Here is an 18,924-nt window from a genome sequence, read left to right as displayed (position 1 = left end):
GTCGTCAGAGAATGTTGCAGCGCCACCTTCGCGCCTTGAGAGATCGTGGTGCCTATGAGGGGGTGGGATTTCACCGCTCGCGGTAGCGCCTCGTGGCACCAGAGAGCTGTCTTCAATGGAAAGGGGCACTGTTGTTGTTCAATTTGCGCCCATAGTTTAGTAGCGAGATTACGACCCCAGTCCAGAATCCTACCCAAGTGTACGGCAGAGTAGTATTGTTTAACGTCAGGGAGTGCCAACCCCCCATAAGATTTCGGCAGGGAGAGTTGGGATCGAGGTATCCGAGGCCGCTTCTGTGCCCAGACGAAGCGGGTGAACAAGGTCTGGACCTGTTTAAAGTACGTGGGCGGGATCCTAATCGGTAGCGCCTGAAAGAGATACAAAAATTTGGGCAAAATGCACATTTTCAGCAGATTGCACCTACCGAACCATGAATGGATCCCTTTTCGCCATGAGTCCAGAAGCAGCCTCACCCTAGCAAGGAGAGGGGGGAAATTTTGTTCGTAGAGGTCCGATAGGTCCGAGGGGATGTTAGTCCCGAGATAAGTCAGGGCGGTGGACGTCCATTTAAATTGGAAAGAGGATTGTAGAGCAGGCAGCAATCGGGGTGACAACATGAGACCCATAGCTTCCGACTTGGTGAAATTTATTTTCATGTTGGACAACCTCCCATATCGCTCAAATTCCCGTAGTAAATTTGGTAACGATATCCCTGGGTTGGTCAGCGTAAAAAGCATGTCATCAGCATAAGCTGAAATCTTATGCTGTGACCGACCCACTCGCACCCCTTGTATATCGGGGTTAAGTCTGACCATGGCTAGAAAGGGTTCCAGGGATAACGCAAACAAAAGAGGGGATAAGGGGCATCCCTGCCGCGTCCCATTGGTTATCGTAAAAGGGGTCGAAAGCGACCCATTAATTTTAACTTGGGCCGTGGGCGTAGAGTACACTCCAGCTATCCTGTTGAGCATTCGTTCCCCCAGCCCCACATGTCGGAGTACTGCGAACATGAATGACCAATTCACACGGTCAAAGGCCTTTTCGGCGTCTGTGTTCAGCAGAACACAAGGGGTTCTCGTGGTTGTCGCCACGTGGAGCAGGTTTAACACTTTCGTGGTGCTATCACGGGCTTCCCTAGAGGGGATAAAGCCGACCTGATCCAGGTGGATTAAGTGTTGGAGATGGGCAGCTATTCTAGTGGCCAGGATCTTAGTATAAATTTTTAAATCAATGTTTAGAAGGGATATCGGCCTGTAACTACCACAGGACGCAGGATCCTTCCCTTCCTTGGGTATCACCGAAATATGGGCACTCAAGAAGTCTCTAGGAAAGCACCCGCCCGAGCCTATTGCATTAAATAGCGCGAGCATGGGCGGACCCAGCAGATCTAATAACGTTCTATAGTACTGCAGGGTATAGCCGTCCGGGCCCGGGGCCTTCCCAGGCTTCATGGACCCCATAGCCTTATGAATCTCAACCAAGGTTATCGGGGACTCCAACTCTGCTCTGGCTTCTGGGGAAATAGAGGGCATATGGGATGCTACAATATAATCCACCATGTCCGACTGCGATTGCGGATCAGCCTGGAGATTATATAGATCGGAATAAAAACCGCGGAATTCCTGAGTGATATCCCGAGGCAAAGTAACCCTCCACACCCCTGGCGCAATAACGTGAGGGATATATGTCAAGAGTTTACGTTCCCTTATCAACCGCGCCAGCAGCTTCCCACATTTGTCACCCGATTCGTAGGCCATTTTACGACAGGATTGCATGGCCGCTTTAGCCCTGTAATATAGAGTGTCTGTTACCTGTTTCCGTAAAAATTGTACATCAGTGTCAGAGGAGTGTGTAGGGGCATGTTTATGTCGGGCTTCCGCTATGTGTAGCTTCTCTAAGAGTTGGTCAAGAAGTTTAGTGCGTTCTCGTTTAAGTCGTGCCCCATGTTTGATAAGAACCCCTCTAACCACAGTCTTGTGGGCCTCCCAAAGCACCCCTGGATCACAATCCGGGAGAGCATTCTCCCGGAGGTAGTGGCGCAGTGTCGTGGTCACATCTTCCAGGACCTCCGGGATCTGCAGCAAGCTTTCATTGAGGCGCCAAAATCTGGTCGCTAGAGGCGGGGTGTCGGACAGTAGATAAGTCAAAAAGATCGGTGCATGGTCCGACCAAGTCCTGTTACCGATGGAGGAGTGCTCCACTGCATGTAGTTGGGAGTGAGGGATCATAAAATAGTCAATGCGGGTGTAGACCCTATGTACAGAAGAGTAAAATGTATAGTCCCGCTCGCTAGAGTGCTGTAGTCTCCAGACATCAATCAGTTGGGAGTTATGGAGCGCCTTCGCAACCTGTTTGAGCTGACTCACCGGCAAGGAGGTACGACCAGTCGAGGTGTCTACAGAGGGCAGCAAGGGTACATTAAAGTCCCCACCCAACGGTAACTGACCGGCTCTAAAGCCCTGCAGTTTCTCCATAATTCCCTCCACAAAAGTGGCCTGAAGTTCATTAGGTGCATATATGGATGCCAGAGTCACTTGAACCGTGCCAATGAGACCTTTCAGGAAAACATAACGGCCAGCAGTGTCTATCAGGGAATCTTGGCATTTCCACGGGAGTTTGTGGGAAAGAAGTATGGAGACCCCTTTTGACTTGGCTGTCGGATTGATAGAGTGGTATGAGAACGGGTAGTGCCTATTACAGAGGTATGGTAGCGCACGGGATTTAAAATGCGTTTCTTGTATAAAGGCAATATCCGTGTGCAGCCTTTTCAGGTCCGCCAGCAGGATACGTCGTTTTTCGGGTGTATTGAGGCCCTTCGCGTTAAGCGATAAAAGGCGGAGGCGAGATGAGGCCATAACTAGGGAAGGGGAACAGGAGGGGGCGTAAGGGGGACGGAGGTAGCCGGGAAGGGGGTAAGGGAAAGACAGAGGGGAAGTGGGGGAAGGGGGAGGAACAGACAAGAAAGAAAGAAAAGACAAGAATGCAGATAAGAGGAACTGTGATCGGAAACCGGGGCTAACGCCCTACGTCTCCAGTAAAGACTAAATTAGTTATGTGCACACAATGCTTCGAGGGCACAGCATACCCTCTAGCAAAACATGCTAGCCTATGGGGGGGAGTGAACCGGGCAGGGAACGCAAAAACCAGCTCCCTAAGCCCGCCACCCACCTTGTAACATCACCAATGCATATTGCATAACTCCAGGTAAAATTATACACAGAAAAATAGGTAAACAAAAAATGTCAAAATAGCAAACATCCCGTATGTAACCATTGAACAGATAACAAGGGCAAAAAACAGGTAAGGAATCACATTGGCTACAAAGGGAAACCGAACCCAGACGATACACGGCCCAGCCCTCACGTATCTACAGCTAGGCACTGAAACCGTGCACCGTCTGCAGGGTGCCCATAAAATAGGCACCTACCCAGCATCCCCCACCCGCCTCCACACCCAGTATAAAAGGACATGGGGGCCCCCAATAAGTAGCCGATCTGGGCGATACAAGGCCCCACCCGTGCCAATCCGGATCTAGGTATGGGTGCCACGCACCGGCCGTCTCGTCCCAACACAGGAGACCCAACCCCAGGCCCCCCCTGCTCCTGCAAACAACTTCCTCCCCCACCAAACCCCTGCCCCATAACCATTAGACAGGGGTGTAACAGCGTCCCCCAAGTACCTCCAGGGGGGTGTCCCCAGAGTCACATCAGGTGGAGATCCACCAGCACCCCACCCACCCCCCACAAGGCCCAGAGCCCCCACCCACAGTATACACAATCCTCCTTGGAACGACAGCTCCGCATGATCCTCAAGCCGCCACACAAAAAATAGGTTACTCGAGAGTCTCAGGTGGGCGGGTAGACATCTCCACTGTAGGCCATATGGAACAGGTGTGAGCAGGTAGCAGAGGGCAGAGCAACAGGGGGGGGGGGGGAGCAGGGGAACCCACCAACAGTCCAGGGCAAGTGAGATGTCGTGTAGCGCGGGGGAAGACCCCCGTAGTCCAGATATTAGAGTCCAGGTCCCCCGGGGGACCCCCAGATTCAGAGCAGGAGGTAGGAAGGTCTAGGTTACGTGCAAAAACATGTACATCAGTGGGGGGGGGGGAGCTGCGCAGCAGTTCGGGCAGAGGTGGTGGACCACCGCAACAGCGTGTGGCCCAGGGCAGCAGGGGGGGAGCCGCATCAGCCATCACGGTTGTGACCAGTAAACAGGGGAGAGCCGTCCATATGCAGCTAGTCACCGGGGGAACAGGGGTAAACGGGCCGCCCAGAGTGTCAGCGGCATCAGCCGCGGTAAGTGGGGGAGGGGGTGAAGTCCAAAGAGAAAAGTTACCTCACAGTTCCCTGGAGATCCTCGGAGAGGGTGCTCTGGGCCCCCGACGGTTCCTCTGTTGTCTGGGCGGCAGGCTTCCCCGACGTCCAGGACCTGCATCTGTACCCTGAACGCGGGGTAGAGGAGCTAGCCAATCCGGAAGAGTAATGGGGTGCACCGCTAGAAAGGCAAACAGGTCCGGCAAGGAGCCAGGGTGGCGGAGAGTAAAAAAACATTGGTCCTTTCGGAACGTGACCGATAAGGGGTAGCCCCAGCGGTATGTTGCTCCTCTGTGGCGAGCCAGCTCCAGCAGAGGTTTTAACAGGGCTCGCCTCTGCAGCGTTGCACGTGATATGTCCGGCAAAATTTTCAGGTCTACTCCATCGAACTCCACGGCAGGGGCTTCCCAGGCCTTCCGCAGGACTTCCTCCTTATGCAGGTAATGGTGCAGTCGGCAGACTACATCGCGTGGCCTGTCGGGGTCCGTCGATCGTGGGCCAAGGGCTCTATGAACCCTATCAAATTCCAGGCGAGGGGGCAGATCCACCCCAGGAATGCTCCGGAATATCGGCGCTACCGTGTCCGCCAGATCCTCCGGTCCCGTCGCTTCTGGAAGACCCCGCAGTCGCAGGTTGTTTCTACGACTGCGGTCTTCAATTTCCTCCAGCCTCAGCTGCTGCACCAGCAAAGCGTCCGCCTGGGCGTTCCGAACGTCCTCCAAAGCTGCCACTCGTTCTTCCAGGGCCGCCAAGGATGTCTCGCCGCCAGTCACTCTGGTGGCGAGGACCTTCACCTCCTCTCGGACGAGAGCTATCTCCTTGCGGTGGGCAGCTTCCACCGCTCCGATAAGCGTGGTGATGTCTGACTTGGTAGGGAGGGAGTGCAATAGCAAGCGAAGCTCCTCGTCCAATTGCAGCGTCGGCACCGCCACCTGCGGAGTGTCGGTAACTTCCCGATGGAAATCCAAGGGGGTGCTCAGCAGGGGATCCGAAGTGGAGGCATCTGGGTCGAGGTCCGGAGAGGCGCAGACAGCGCGGACTCCGCTTCCGTGGTCACGTGGCGCCGCCATGACAGGGCCCGGAGAGCGGAGCTGAGAGAGATGGAAAAGCCGCTCGATATCACCGGATTGCGGTGTAGGAAGAGCCGGTTTAGCAGATATGCTTTTCCTTTGCGCGGCCCGCTTTTTCGAGGATGGCATAATGCGGTAATCTGGCAAACGTCTACAGGTAAGGTGGGAGACGGCCGGGAGCTCAAGCAATGCACGTCTCTACTCCGCCATGTCCAGGCCACGCCCCCCCCTGAGACAGATATTTGACCTTAGATCTCCACTGAGGTGTGCAGCTTCTGTTCCTACCAAGCAAAGGGAGTGAGTCTGTGATCTACTAATTTCTGTGAGAAAGTAAAAGCAGGACTTCAGCGTTTTTTGTCCATTGAAGGACATGGGTTCAAAAGTCTTAAACTTTTGGATTATACTGCTGCTATTGAAGGATTTGACAATGGCAAGCAAAAAAAATAATAATCTGTAAGTGTCTTAGGAGGATGGACATCTTTTCTACAGCTCTGCTGTGTTAGACTAACCACCTTGTTGGCTTTTTTTCCTTCAGTTCCCCCTCCCCCCCCCCCCCCCCCCCCCCCCCCCCGGATGTTGCAGGGATAGACAGGAAGTGACTTTCACACTCTTGGTTCAATGTGGAGCACTTTGCAGACTCTGTTCTTGTATGTGTTAACTGCAGAGTGCTTTCCAGATGCAGACCTGAGCTGCAGGCATTGCCTCACCGCTTGTTCTGTCTCTAAATGAACCAGTGAGTGAGCTGGCCGTGCCCAACACTACGTGCTACTTCATGGCATAGGATGGACCGTTACGTGCTACAAACCAGGCAGCATTGAAGAAGCACCTGTTCACTGCTGCTCCTGTTTGCTATTGAACCCTCACCTGCTACCAGCTGTCTGGGATTTGTGGGTACCTGAGGCCTTGCCTGTACCTTAAGTCTATATATTGTCTCGCCACCATGCGGTTGCAATAGGTCTCATTCTAGACATGTTAGAGAAGGGGGGATATAATCCCACTGTACTAGGTGCCCCCAGCTAAATTTTGCTGACTCCAGGGCTGCTTTCAGTGCACCTACTGGCGGGTAGTGTGCAATGTCTGCAGCTTGGTGTCAGACTTGAGGTCTTTTCCCTAGTAATGAAAGACTTGTAATTAGGAAGTTGAAGAATCGGCTTCTTGGGTCATTTAAACCTCTAAGGCTACAAAGACTTTGCATGTGTGTTTCCAACTATTTGTATTCCCCACCCCCCCATGCTTATTAGCTGCCTATCCATTTGGGGAGGCCGGTAAAGCGGTGCTATTTTTAGCAACGTTTTAACGTCGCTTTTTGGCTGCTAGAGGCTAAAACTGCCTGCAAAACACTGTTGCAACGGCGGTTTGTCAATGCCACTGCCCATTGATATCAGTGGGCAGGGGCACTATAGAAGCAGTGTATGCACCGCTCCTATAGCGCTGCAAAGAAGCTGCTTGCAGGATTTTTTGTGACGCCCTGCCAGCACAGCACCCCAGTGTGAAAGCTTTCACACTGGGTTTGCAGCTGAGGCTTTTCATTACTATTTTTAGTGCTAAAGTGCCTTAAAAAGGCCCTCAGTGTCAAAGTTTCTTTTAAAGAGGAGCTCCAGTCCCCCCCACTTATCTGTCCAGGGATCCAGCAATGTCCTCACCCGAGCCGATTCTTCAATCCTAGGTAAGGGAAACCAGCAGTGGAGCAGGTTTCTTGCTGCGCTTTGTGAATGGTCCCACAGTTGTCCTCTCCCTTCCTGAATTCATGTTTTTCAAACTATAGCCTTTATTTGGGAGACTGCAGTGTTTCTTACTAGGCTGCGGCTGACCATTTGACTAAAGAATCTCCTAGATGACACTGATATTAAAGCATTTCAGTGCACTCAAATGGCCTAATTCAAAGTCCAAAAAACAGCAGCGGGCAATCTGCAATAATATGCTGAAATCATGAAATTTTGCCCCGTATATCTCCTCTGAATGACTGACTGGTTTTATTTTTCACCAAAAAAACTATCCCAACATTACATGAAATTTGTAAAACAGATTCATTTTAACATGTTATGAAATATTGTGACAATGAAATACATTTTTCTGATAATTACATTTCTCTCGCCAGAAATCCTATTCTGCTCCTATTGGCATTGAGTTTCAGAGGAGATATGCAACCCTTGTTCTGGAACTGGAACAACTCAATAAAGATCTTAATAAGGTTCTTTATAAGGTTCAGCAGTACTGCCATGAGGTAAGGAAATCTTTGTAATTGAAGGTATATAAAGATATTTTGTTAGCAGTGGGACTAAACTGAACATAAGTTCACTGAAATAGAATTTCAATTGTTTAACCACTTGCCCTCCAAACCAGTTCTGACATGTCTCACATATTGTACAGGTACGTTTTTATTTTTTGCTAGAAAATTACTTAAAACCGCCATACATGATCTACAAAACACAATATATATTTTTGGGAGTAAAGTGGTTGCTGTTGCGTTTTTTTTTTTTTTTTGTATTTTATTTTTTAAATTTTTTTGTCTCACAATATTTGCGCATCCTTTTATCAAATGCAAATTTTCAGGAATGATCTACTGTAAGCATTTTAGTGCACTTAAACACAATGCCCAATATTTTGGTTAAATCTAAAAGATGTTACAGTAAATGGATACCGACACATCAAGCTTTAAAATTGTGCACACCTGTGGAATACATTAAATTATCCATAGCTAACTCTTTAATGGCCTTTACAGGTTACCAGTTTAGAATTACAGGTCTTGTGCTAGAATTATTGCTCTCACCCTGACGTTTTGTGGGGATACCTCATGTGTGGTGTGATCACCATTTATATATGTGTGCAGGACCTATGTGCGCGTTTTTTTTAATTATACTTTTTTTTTTTTTTTTTTACACTTCATTGCTCTCACAGGGGATGAACAACATCCCTTGTGATCGCATGGGGGCAGTGACAGATCTTCTATTAGACCCAATCTCACGTCTCAAACTTCCACAGCTTGCTCCAGATCAGGGCCTTCAGCCTGCAAACCAGCCAACAGACATGAGGCGGCGTTGTGAGGAAGAAGGCCAGGAGATGGTCCGCCAAGCCAACACCTCAAACGGTCAGTCATGTGTACAGAACGAGAGCCTGACAGACCTCATATCCCGACTCACCGCTATCCTCCTACAGATCAAAGTAAGACCTCAACATCGCTGCATTACTTCCAGGCTTTTCTAGAGAATAATTTGTGAGACTGTACTGTTTCTTTTACAGTGTCTGGCAGAAGGAGGGGACCTGAATTCTTTTGAGTTCAAATCTTTAACAGATTCTATTAACGATATAAAGAGTTCTATAAACCCTTCAAATATCAGGTATGTGTGTCAGGCCTTGATGTCTTATTCTGCTGTCATGTTTATCATTTCCATTGTGTCAACTTGTATTTCATGTATTTTAGACTAGTGTTTATCTTTATATGTATTACTGTTATGCAGTAAGCCCCGTTCACACAGGTGCAGCTTTGAAATCAGACGATTTCAAGGCCGCACATCAGTGCAATTTGCACTGCCGATTTCATTATGGCTTGCGGCTTCATACAGCAGAAGTCTATGCAAGTCACAATTAAATTGGCTAAAAGTAATACCGGAGCCTTTTTCAAATTCACTGCAACAGTCGCGGCAATTTCAATGTTTCCATTGCCAACAATGGTGTGTGACTTGTCATGCAATTTGAAACTGTCAAATCGGGAGGGCTTAAGGTGTGGTGACACTGGATTTGGTTTTTCAGTAAAAAAAACACTTGGTCATATGTATGAGACATTTTTCCTTTTGTAAAATCAAGGACGATTCCTTCTTTCTTTTATAGGCATATAACACTCACTTTTTCACCCTGAAAATCGGGTGCAAATAGTGTGTGCGTGTTATACGTCGATACTTCGATTTTAGCTGCCTCATAGGGGGTGGGACGAGCGCCGTCAGATCATATACAGTGAGAATCTTCTGTTTACTTGTACTTGGTGGCCCCATCCCGTGGGCCACCATTGGACCGCTGTTCGATCTATCATTGGAGATTCTCATTGTATGTAATCTGTCGGCGCTCGTCCCACCCCCTTCCTTGTGCCTTTTAGGCTGCAGATGGGCATCGATCAGATTGCATTGATGGCAATGGTGAGGCTACTGCATTGATGTGGACTGATGAGGCTGCATTGATGGCATTTGTGAGGCTTCATATGGACCTTGATCAGGCTGAATTGATGGTAATGATGAGGCTGCAGATGGGCACTGACCATTATTTTGCTTCAAAGTTCCTTATTTAAAATGTACGTCCTTTTTTTTTTTTTTTTCCTTGAAAATTCTCTCTTAAAGCGGAGGTCCACCCTAAAGTGGACCTTCCGCTCATCGGAACCCTCCCCCCCTCCGGTGCCACAATCGGCACCTTTCAGGGGGGAGGGGGGTGCAGTTACCTGGATAATCCAGGTAACTGCACCCACTTCCGGGATAGCTCTCTGCGGAAAGGGGCGTAACTTACTCCCCTTTCCGCAAGTGCCCGCCCCTTCCCGCAAGTGCCCCGCTGCCTGCTGGGAAACACACAGGATCCCAGAGGCAGCGGGGAGCGTCCTTATTACGCAGCGCGATTCGCGCATGCGCAGTAGGGAAACGGGGAAATGAAGCCGAAAGGCTCCATTTCCTGATTCCCATACCCAAGATGGCGGCGGCAGGACCCGACAGACGACCTAGAGATCGGCTTCGGGTGCCGACATCGCGGGCGCGCTGGACAGGTAAGTGTCACTATTTTAAAAGTCAGCAGCTGCAGTATTTGTAGCTAATGGCTTTTAAAAAAAAAAAAATGCGGAGTCCCGGTGGACTCCCGCTTTAAAATGAATGCGTGTGTTATAAATACGAGAGATTTTTATAAATGGAACAGATTCCTCCATGCACCAGGACATTGTATTCTGAAAGATGGACTCAGCACTGTCAGAATATTCTAATCTGCTTTAGCCTCAACATTTTTTCAAATTGTTCATTCAATTGATATCGATCTAATGATCGACTTCTGTCAAACAGGTACAGCTACACCCTAATCAAAATTTGCCTGGTGCTTGCTGAATTTCGATCTCTACCCACCTTTAGCTCTAAAAAAAAAAAAAAAAAAAAAAAACATGATTTACTCTGTGTGGTTCTGATGTCATTGTTTAACTTAGACCTTGCTTTTTGCAAATTCCTTGTCCAGTCCTAGAGCCTCTATGACCATGTATATGCCTACTGCTACAGGGAGTCCACCATACTCTAGCAGGAAGTGTTCTTACCAGTCAGCATAAGTTTTGTTGCATTAGAAAGCCTGCTGACCTCAGAATACGATGGCACCCATCTGTTTTTTGTTTTGTTTTTTTGCAGCTGTTTTCAGAATAATGTGGAGATCCACGTAGCACATATCCAGAGCGGCCTGAGTCAAATGGGAAACCTCCACGCCTTCTCAGCCAATAACACCAACAGAGACTGACAATCTGGCGTACTTGTCTATAGAAGAAACACAGACTCTTCGTTGTATTACAAATGAACCAGCATTACAAACTTGACATATTTTATTTACTTTGTCCTATGGATACACACGGCAAAAGAATAGCAGGGATGGAGTTTCCAGGCTGCTTCCCACCCAGTCTACAGATATTGTGGAAAGAGCACCCTTCATCGTTTCCTTTCTTCATTGTTGTTTTTTTTTCCTTGTCATCCCTCCTCACTGTCCTGCGTGGCTCGTGGTGATGTCGTTATTTGTCATCAGCTGCATTGTTTGCTTTCACTGCATGAAAACAAATGAGAATTGTAAGTGGTCATCCTACAAGTTGAGCGGCAAGTGTTTAGGTGAATCCCACAAACCCATGCCCTGTCATGGCAAACAAGTTTTTAAACTGAAGCTGTCAGCTTAAGCAGGGGTGGCAGCCATACTGTGTACCACGGGTATACAGACTCATTTATCTGCTGCATTTACTATTCCAGCCTTCCTTCCAGCAAAGAGAAGTCATTCTGATTGGTTGCTAGGGGGTTACTTAAACTAAACTTTAAATCTGTAAAATATATTCCAGGTGCGTCCAATCAAAAGGTGTCCAGGATCTTTAGAAAGTAGTCAAAGCTTGAGTAGAGAAGCTTGTCCCCTGCCAGCATACTGTAAGGGATCCTTTCTCTGCATGGAAGCAGTGTTCTCTCTGTAGAGGTCCAATATACCCCTTTGTAGAGTTAGAACTGGAGATATCCAATCAACATGCCCATGCTCCCTGCTGGTTGTGATCTCTAGCTCTGTCTCAGCTTGGATCTGCCAGGGAGACCACCACTTCCACATGGAGTACAAGAGTCCTTTTCTGCAGAAAGAGGACTTTCCTACTTTTTTGGTTTCCCTGTAATGTGGTTTGCTGTTTTCAAATTGAAACTTTAGTTGGGAGTTAACTTTGCATGTCATCTTGACCTCATCCAGTAGAATTCAGCCATGTATCTGCAAACCTGTTTTCGTTCTGCTAATTGAATCCCAGGAGATCTGTTTGCATTAAGAAATCTATACCCACTGTGCATTGCAACTGTTTTTTCATGTACAGTAGTGATTTGTAACCAGTGGCTAGGGGGTCCACATGTGGCTTTCTACAGTGATTTTGTAGGTACAGGTTTTATTTTTTATTTTTTTGTGGATTTTAGTTATTTTGCTCAATGTTCATAGTGTTAAGTCCCTTGTTCTCACACTTTCAAACACTTTAGTACTGTACAGTTCAACATTCACCTATATAAATCAAAGATTTGACAGATTTCTGCTTCTACATTCTATTGAGATGTTTAAGGAAGGAAAGGGCGCCAACTCATTTAAAACAGGATTGAACTTTCGCTTAAAATTTTGCTAAATACATTCCAGGGGCATCAAAAAAAATTAAGGCCCCTTTCACACATGCGGACATTATGTCCGTATTTCATCCATCCGTTTGCGGATGAAATATGGACATACATGCATTCCTATGGGATAGTGGGTGTCTGCGGATGAACATCCGCAGACACCCGATATCGTCTGCCTCCGCTATTGTCCGATTCTGCAGACGGAGTAAAATCCTATTTTTCTATCCGTCTGCAGAGCGGATCGGATGAACACGGACAGACGGTCCGTGCTCATCCGATCCCCCATAGAGGAGAGCGGAGAGCTGACAGGGTGGTCCCTTCACAGTGTGCAGGGACCGCCCTGTTATCCGCCGACTCAGCGGGGATAAACGGAGCGATCCCTGCTGAGCAAGTGCATCATCACGGGGCGGATCATTACTGATCCGTCCCGTGTGAAAGGGGCCTTAGTCTTCCACTTTCTTTAGAAAGCACTTGCAGACCGAGGAGAAAAGCATTCCCTCTGCCAGGATGCTGCTGCAAAGGACTCCAGCTATTTCTGTGGGTGAGCAGTTGTCTCTCGGCAGCAGTTTTGCACACCCCCTTGAGCTCATGCTCCCCACTGAGGTGGGTGGCAGACTTTTGCAGAGGACCACTGCTTTCACACAGAGAGCAAGGGACCCCTTCTCTACAATATGTTGACAGGGCGCAAACTTTTTTTTTTTTGGCTGTAGCTATTTTCTGAAGAAAACAAAAGGTAAAACTTTGAACACCTTTATTTTGATGTGCTTAGAATGTATGTAGTTGATTTTAAAGCAAACTCTTACTTAGGCCTTCTATAGACTGATGAAGGAAAGCAGATGTGCATTGGTAATCTGATCATCCTTATGCTTGGAGATTGGTAGGCAGGTTTATGAACAGGAAAGGACAGCTTCTCTTGAGGTTTATTCCGTGGGAGGGAAGGAGGGAAATGAGCTGTGCCAGCAGAAGTTGCCAATGATGCTCATCCTACTGATAAAGGTGCATATTGTTTTTCGACCCCACAAAAAAAAACTTTACTATGAGTACCCCAAAGGCATAGTCCACCTTTTGCAAAAATGTATTAAATGCTCCTGCATTACTAAAATAAAAAATGTGTCTTGATTACATTTTTGCGTTAAAGCTGGCATAAGCAGTGCAGCTGCAAACAGTATGTCGTTTAGCAATGTGCAAGCTCCTGCTAAGGAAGTAAATAGCTTCTGTTATGGGGCTGGAGAAGGCAAACAATGGACTGCAAATGTGGTGATGACATTGCACTTGTGCTCCATTATGATCTGTGAATCCCTCTGCTGCCATGGCAGAAGGGACCTGCAGTCTTTCCATTGACAGATCCCTCTGAATGGATGATGCGGCTCTCTGGGAGGAGCCATGCACAGGCACGCTAAATTCAAAAACGGGATGCTCTAGGGAGTAGCACTTCATAATTAAAGTAGTAAAGGGGGAGGGTGGGGGAATGTGATTCAAGTTATACCCAAATTATGGATGTGACTTGAAACCTGGTGGGCTATGCCTTTAAATTAAAGTGACTACCATAAAAGTTTTTATGGTAGCTGCCATTTTTGATGTTTTATCTAAAATGACTAGTTACTTGGAAATGGCTGTTGTGTTGACTCTCTAGCTTCAAGCCTTTTGGAGTCCCTGGCCTGGAACAAGTATGCAGATCTAAAAAGTCTGCAATTATTATGTGTATGCCTGGGGATCAGCACGACAGCCAGGCACCTCCAAATTGCAGGAATCTCTATACTTTTTTTGTGACGGGTCTGTTTTGAGGCACCTACTAGTATGCATTTTACATACATCAAATACCCCTATATAGTAGTAATCAGGGGAGCACACTGGCGGTGCTTCCATAAAGAACATGTAAAAGCAGTTGCCAGGTGCCTAGTGTTCTGCTAGGCATATATCTTATTTGATAGGAATTACTTGGTGGCCAGCAATAAGCATTGTGTAGGAAGTAAATAAAAGGCAGTTGAGATGCAGGTTAGAAAGTTTTTAGGTTTGTTCAAGTTGGAATTGTGGATGTTTGGGGTACATAGGCGCTACTGGTTGTATTTTTTTTTCCCCCAAATATGCAGGCTTTGGGGCTTGTCATCGTAGACCTGACTTGGAAACAGCATGCATCAGTGATGTTCCAATGCAGCTGATTATGCACGTGCTGATTTCAGGTCAGTGATTCACTATGGATCCTTTCACACACCTTTGTCTGCTCCATTCAGGAGGGGGTTCATGAGCAGGTTCCTTGCTTTTGGTACATCTGCCTGTTCATTTTGTTTGGACGTTGACAGTGGATGTTGACAGACCCTCCAATGTTATCTTCCAATTTTCAAGTCTATTTGTCAGAATATGTGGGTGTTTAAGGCAGGAACGGGTATACCTCTCATTTCCCCCAATAAGGGAACTGGCATGTCTTTTGGATTGCCCATAAACAGAGTTTGGGTGAAAGTGTCCTTTAAAGGATCACTCTACTACCGATCACTGCAGCTGCACATGCTCCCCTTCTTCTTGCGTTCTTGACACTTTATTCATCTTCTGAGAAAAAAAAAGAGATGTCCTACTTAATTTTCCCACAGGAGACCATTACAGTCATTGCATTTTGAAGTCTATAGGCTTTGCTGGTATCCAACGCATCACGGTATGTTGGCTTACTGGCTAACATCCCCTTCCCCGGTGCTGTGGTTGTTCGTAACGGCTGTTACATTACTACAGGACACAGCAGTGACTTGGCCAATGGGAAAAACCACAGCATCCAGTGGAGGACTAGTTATCAAAACACCTGAACATTGAAGAGACCAGTGAACATCTCAGACACCACAGTATTTCAAGAGACCAAAGACTGGGAACACTGCCTGCTGCAAAGTTAAAGTATTAAATCTCCTTCACAAGTTGTCTTTGGTGTTTTATTCATATTTTTGTTATGACAAGTTTACTTTAAAGTTTGGTTATGCATTCAGCAGAGATTCTGACACTATTGAGGGAATAGGTGCTTGGCATGGGAATGTTGTTGGCCGGATGCCATTTTTGTGTGTTATGCATGTAGAAGATATGATATTCTCTGGCCAGATATAGGATTTTGTATGGGGAGGTCATATAAAATGTGAGGGCTTCAAGGTGCAGCTTGTGAACATGAGCACTGATTTCTGAGGATGGAGATATATGGCTGCACAGTGGTCATTTGAGATGGGAAGAGCAGAGACTGTACTGCTTGCTAAGTTTTTAGTTCTGCATCTCTTTGATTCATATAGGTCGTAGTATTTGAAGCTAACTTTTTAAAGAGCACAGCAGCTGCCTGCTGAATCTGAGGGAGTTCGTTTTGGGGGCGATCCTGTCGACAACACCCAAATTGACGGAAATTGATTATTCAATCAAATGGAGCTTAGTGGGAAATCGACAGCTGGGATGCAGGAACTGTTTGGGTATTCTGACTATCAATGATGCCGGCTGGCAGAATACAACAGCCTGCAGCTGGAGATTCATCTATCCATCCTCTTCAGCATGGATAGAGGAATCTGATGGATTTCTTTCCTGGGAGATAAACGAAGGACATTTTAAAATTTATTTTCGTTGAAGACTGGCAATTGCTACAAACCTTGGCCAGGTTTTTGTTTCAGTGGGGGAGATTTACTAAAAATGGAGCACTCAAAATCTGGTGCAGCTGTGCATGTTAACCAATTGGCTACGAACGTCAGTCAGCTTGTTCAATTAAGCTTTGACAATCAAACCTGGAAGCTGATTGGTTTCTATGCAGAGCTGCACCAGATTTTGCACTCTCCAGTTTTAGTAAATAAACTCCAACGTGTTTCATGGTTGATATATCCATTCACTTTCCCTTGTGTGTCACCAGCACAGAAAATGGTCAATAATCCACTCAACGGATGCACAGATGGCAAAACAAGCTTGACAAAAGTTCTAACACTCCCGCATACTATAAATTGTTTTAGCTGGAGATGCACTTTAATCATTTATAATCGGGCATGGGAAACCTATAAAGTACAGCTGGCCGTACATAGACTTGCATTCCCTTGGAGAGATTCTTCTCATTTCCCGTCCCTCTGAAATGCAGGGAAATCTTAACGGGTACACAGACTACAACAACAAACTGATGTATACCACTTCATCTAAAGGAAAAAAAAGTTTTTCAGTTCTGTTATAATGTATTTGATCAGAAAACTTCTATGGTTGGGAAGGCTTATTAACTAACCCCATATCTGTTGATACATAAATGGTGGCTGCAGCATATGGACGACATCGGCCTGTGACTTCTCTTTAGACATGTGTATCCTTGGCTGTTTACCTTGTAAAAATTGTGTATTGGGATGTTTAATATAGGTGGTGAAAAAAGAATTCTATGGTAAACCATTTCACCTTTGTTTTATGAGCTAGATTTAGGAAAATGTACCTACACAAATTTTAGAGACCACAAATAATGAAGAATTTTATGGTATTGTACAGCTCTGACCACACAGGGACTCACCCTGTAGTGCTTGTATAGTTTAAAGAGAAAAAAAACGAAGAAACAAAAATATTATTCTTGTGTATTTTTTGTATTTTTATTTGACCACTAAGGTTTTACACCATCTGACTAAACCAACTTTGACTTAAAAAAAAAAAAAAAAATCAAAGGGTGGGAGGGTTGTTGACTGAACAATGGCAACATTGGGTCCTGTGACAACCAAGAGTGTCGCAGCTGCTGAATACGAAAGCCGGAAACAGAGATTCCGCCATCCACACTGTTTAGAGCGGACTATTCGATTCTCTCATTCAGCACACTGGATAAATATGCAAAATCTGTGTATGGCTAGTTAAAGCCAATCCGTCTGTTCTTTTCATTGTAGTGGGTGGACCTGTTCAATTAGGAGTAATGAATGGTAAAACAGGCCTTTTTAAAGTGTCTTCCATAATGGGTGTCAGTTTTTCTCCATGACACCAGTTAGTAGAACAGATTGCAGTGTTCCACACCTCTTGAAGGGGAGTCCTGTTTCTCTTACTCTAATGAATTTATTGCTTGATCCAAAGAAAATATCAGAACTCAAGAACCCAATTTGTGGCATTTTACAAATTCTGCAATTTTGCAAATTAGATGCATGGGTGCACAGATAGGACAAACTGAACACGTTCATTATTTTGCATACCAGTTTGCTTGTCTGTTGCTCTCTGTTCATTCTAATGTGTTTTTTTTTTTTTATTCTTTATTTTTTTTTATCCCCCCCCCCCTTACATTTCATTAAAAACCCTTAAAGTGCATATGGGCCCTTAAATTTTAGGCTTCACATTCACTTTAATGGACCATTTTAATTGAAGACCTTTTGATTAACAATACTCACAGGGATCCAAGAATGATTTGCAAAATCTGTACCACCGTGACAATGGGTAAATGTATGCGAAGATGGCAGTACACTTCTGGGATGAAGCAAATGGGATGGCAAAAGTGTGTGTGTGGGGGATTTCAATATAGGTTGTTTAAACCTTTTTAATCCGTCGAAAAGATTGGTTTGCTGAAGTGGGTTGAGTGTGGGTGTTTTTTTTTTTTTTTTTTTTTTTTTTTTGTGTGTAAGGTTGTATAATGGATGAAACTGTATGATCTACATGGGCTTTATTATACAACTTTGGACTGCTCTTTTTGAAATTAAATAATTTATGGATCACGTAGATCTGTTTTTTTTTTTTTTTTCCGTTTTTTTCCCCATCCTACACAATGACATTGATTTCCATTCAGTAAAAAATATTTAATGCCTTGTATCACAAACAGTTTTTTTTTTTTTTTTTTTTTTTAAAGTGGAGTTTTTCATTTAATTAGCTAAATGTGTGGAGGGGGAGAATTAAGCCTGGTACACACTATTTATTATAGCCTGAATGAAAAAATAAAAAAACTGATGAGCTGGGGAGGAGCTGCCGTACTAAGCCTAGTTTGAACAAAAAGAAACAAAAAACTTGACAGCTCAGATCAGAGCCGCTGTACTAAAAATGCAATGTTAGTACCGCAATCTCCCCTGCTGAGTTGTGTTCTGACAGGGGGACAGCCCCCACACCAGAATACTCCAGTCAGTGTTCTCAGCCATTGGCTAAGAGCGCTGATTGGGAGGCAGTCGGCTGCTGGTTTTCAAGCGTCTGTCGGACCGGCTGCCATACACACAGGCCATATTATTGAACTGGCCAATGATGCCTAACATTCAGCCTGTGTGTACCCTGCTTAACTATGCAATGTTGGTACAGCGGTCTCTCCTGCTAAGCTATTGTGATCTGACAGTGGGACCACGGGTTGCAGAAATAAATTCTCACCATTTCTACTCGGACAGTACTGATAGGCGATTCCTTCCTACTGAGACTTTGTATTCTCCTGGCGGGGGAGCAGGAGAGAAGATAGTGATTATTGCTAGCAGTTATGGCAGTGATAATCGCAAGTAAAATCCAGCAAGATGGTTGTACCCAAGTTGATCTATTAATCAACTTGGAACATTCGGTATTTGCAACAAACATCTTTATTTCATTAATGGTTTACAACAGGCAAATGCTGTCTGTAATGTGTTTCACTCTAAACAGCGCTTAATCATGCTGCCATTTTGGCTTCTGGAGTGAAATAACTGACCAGGACAGGTACAGAAAAGAGAAGCTCTGACTTGCGGCATGCTTGTTGCAGCTTTTTGACTCCGTATTAAAGTCAGACTCAATTAGGCAATTAGCATTTTCAAAAGATGG

The 18,924-nt window shown here is 45.8% G+C and overlaps 1 protein-coding gene across 3 annotated transcripts in view; it reads left to right on the top strand.

The window, feature by feature from the left end:
• LIN9 (lin-9 DREAM MuvB core complex component) overlaps nucleotides 1–16,766 on the top strand; it is an 85,141-nt gene extending 68,375 nt beyond the window's left edge. For 2 of the 3 annotated variants that reach the window (XM_077485854.1, XM_077485853.1), the window contains exons 12-15: nucleotides 7,482–7,607; nucleotides 8,282–8,545; nucleotides 8,624–8,721; nucleotides 10,741–16,766. In XM_077485854.1, the coding sequence (XP_077341980.1) occupies nucleotides 7,482–7,607; nucleotides 8,282–8,545; nucleotides 8,624–8,721; nucleotides 10,741–10,846 (594 nt within the window). In that variant the 3' untranslated portion in view covers nucleotides 10,847–16,766. The remainder of the gene's footprint in view (nucleotides 1–7,481; nucleotides 7,608–8,281; nucleotides 8,546–8,623; nucleotides 8,722–10,740) is intronic. The other variant, XM_077485855.1, reaches the window with a different exon arrangement.
• Nucleotides 16,767–18,924: the final 2,158 nt, after the last annotated feature.

The sequence above is a fragment of the Lithobates pipiens genome, unplaced genomic scaffold (assembly GCF_037356315.1).
Source record: "Lithobates pipiens isolate NorthernLeopardFrog02 unplaced genomic scaffold, aLitPip1_a1.2 Scaffold_18, whole genome shotgun sequence".
Taxonomy (NCBI): domain Eukaryota; kingdom Metazoa; phylum Chordata; class Amphibia; order Anura; family Ranidae; genus Lithobates; species Lithobates pipiens.
The sequence above is the reverse complement of the archived record's forward strand: the minus strand, read 5'-3'. Positions and strand labels throughout refer to the sequence as shown.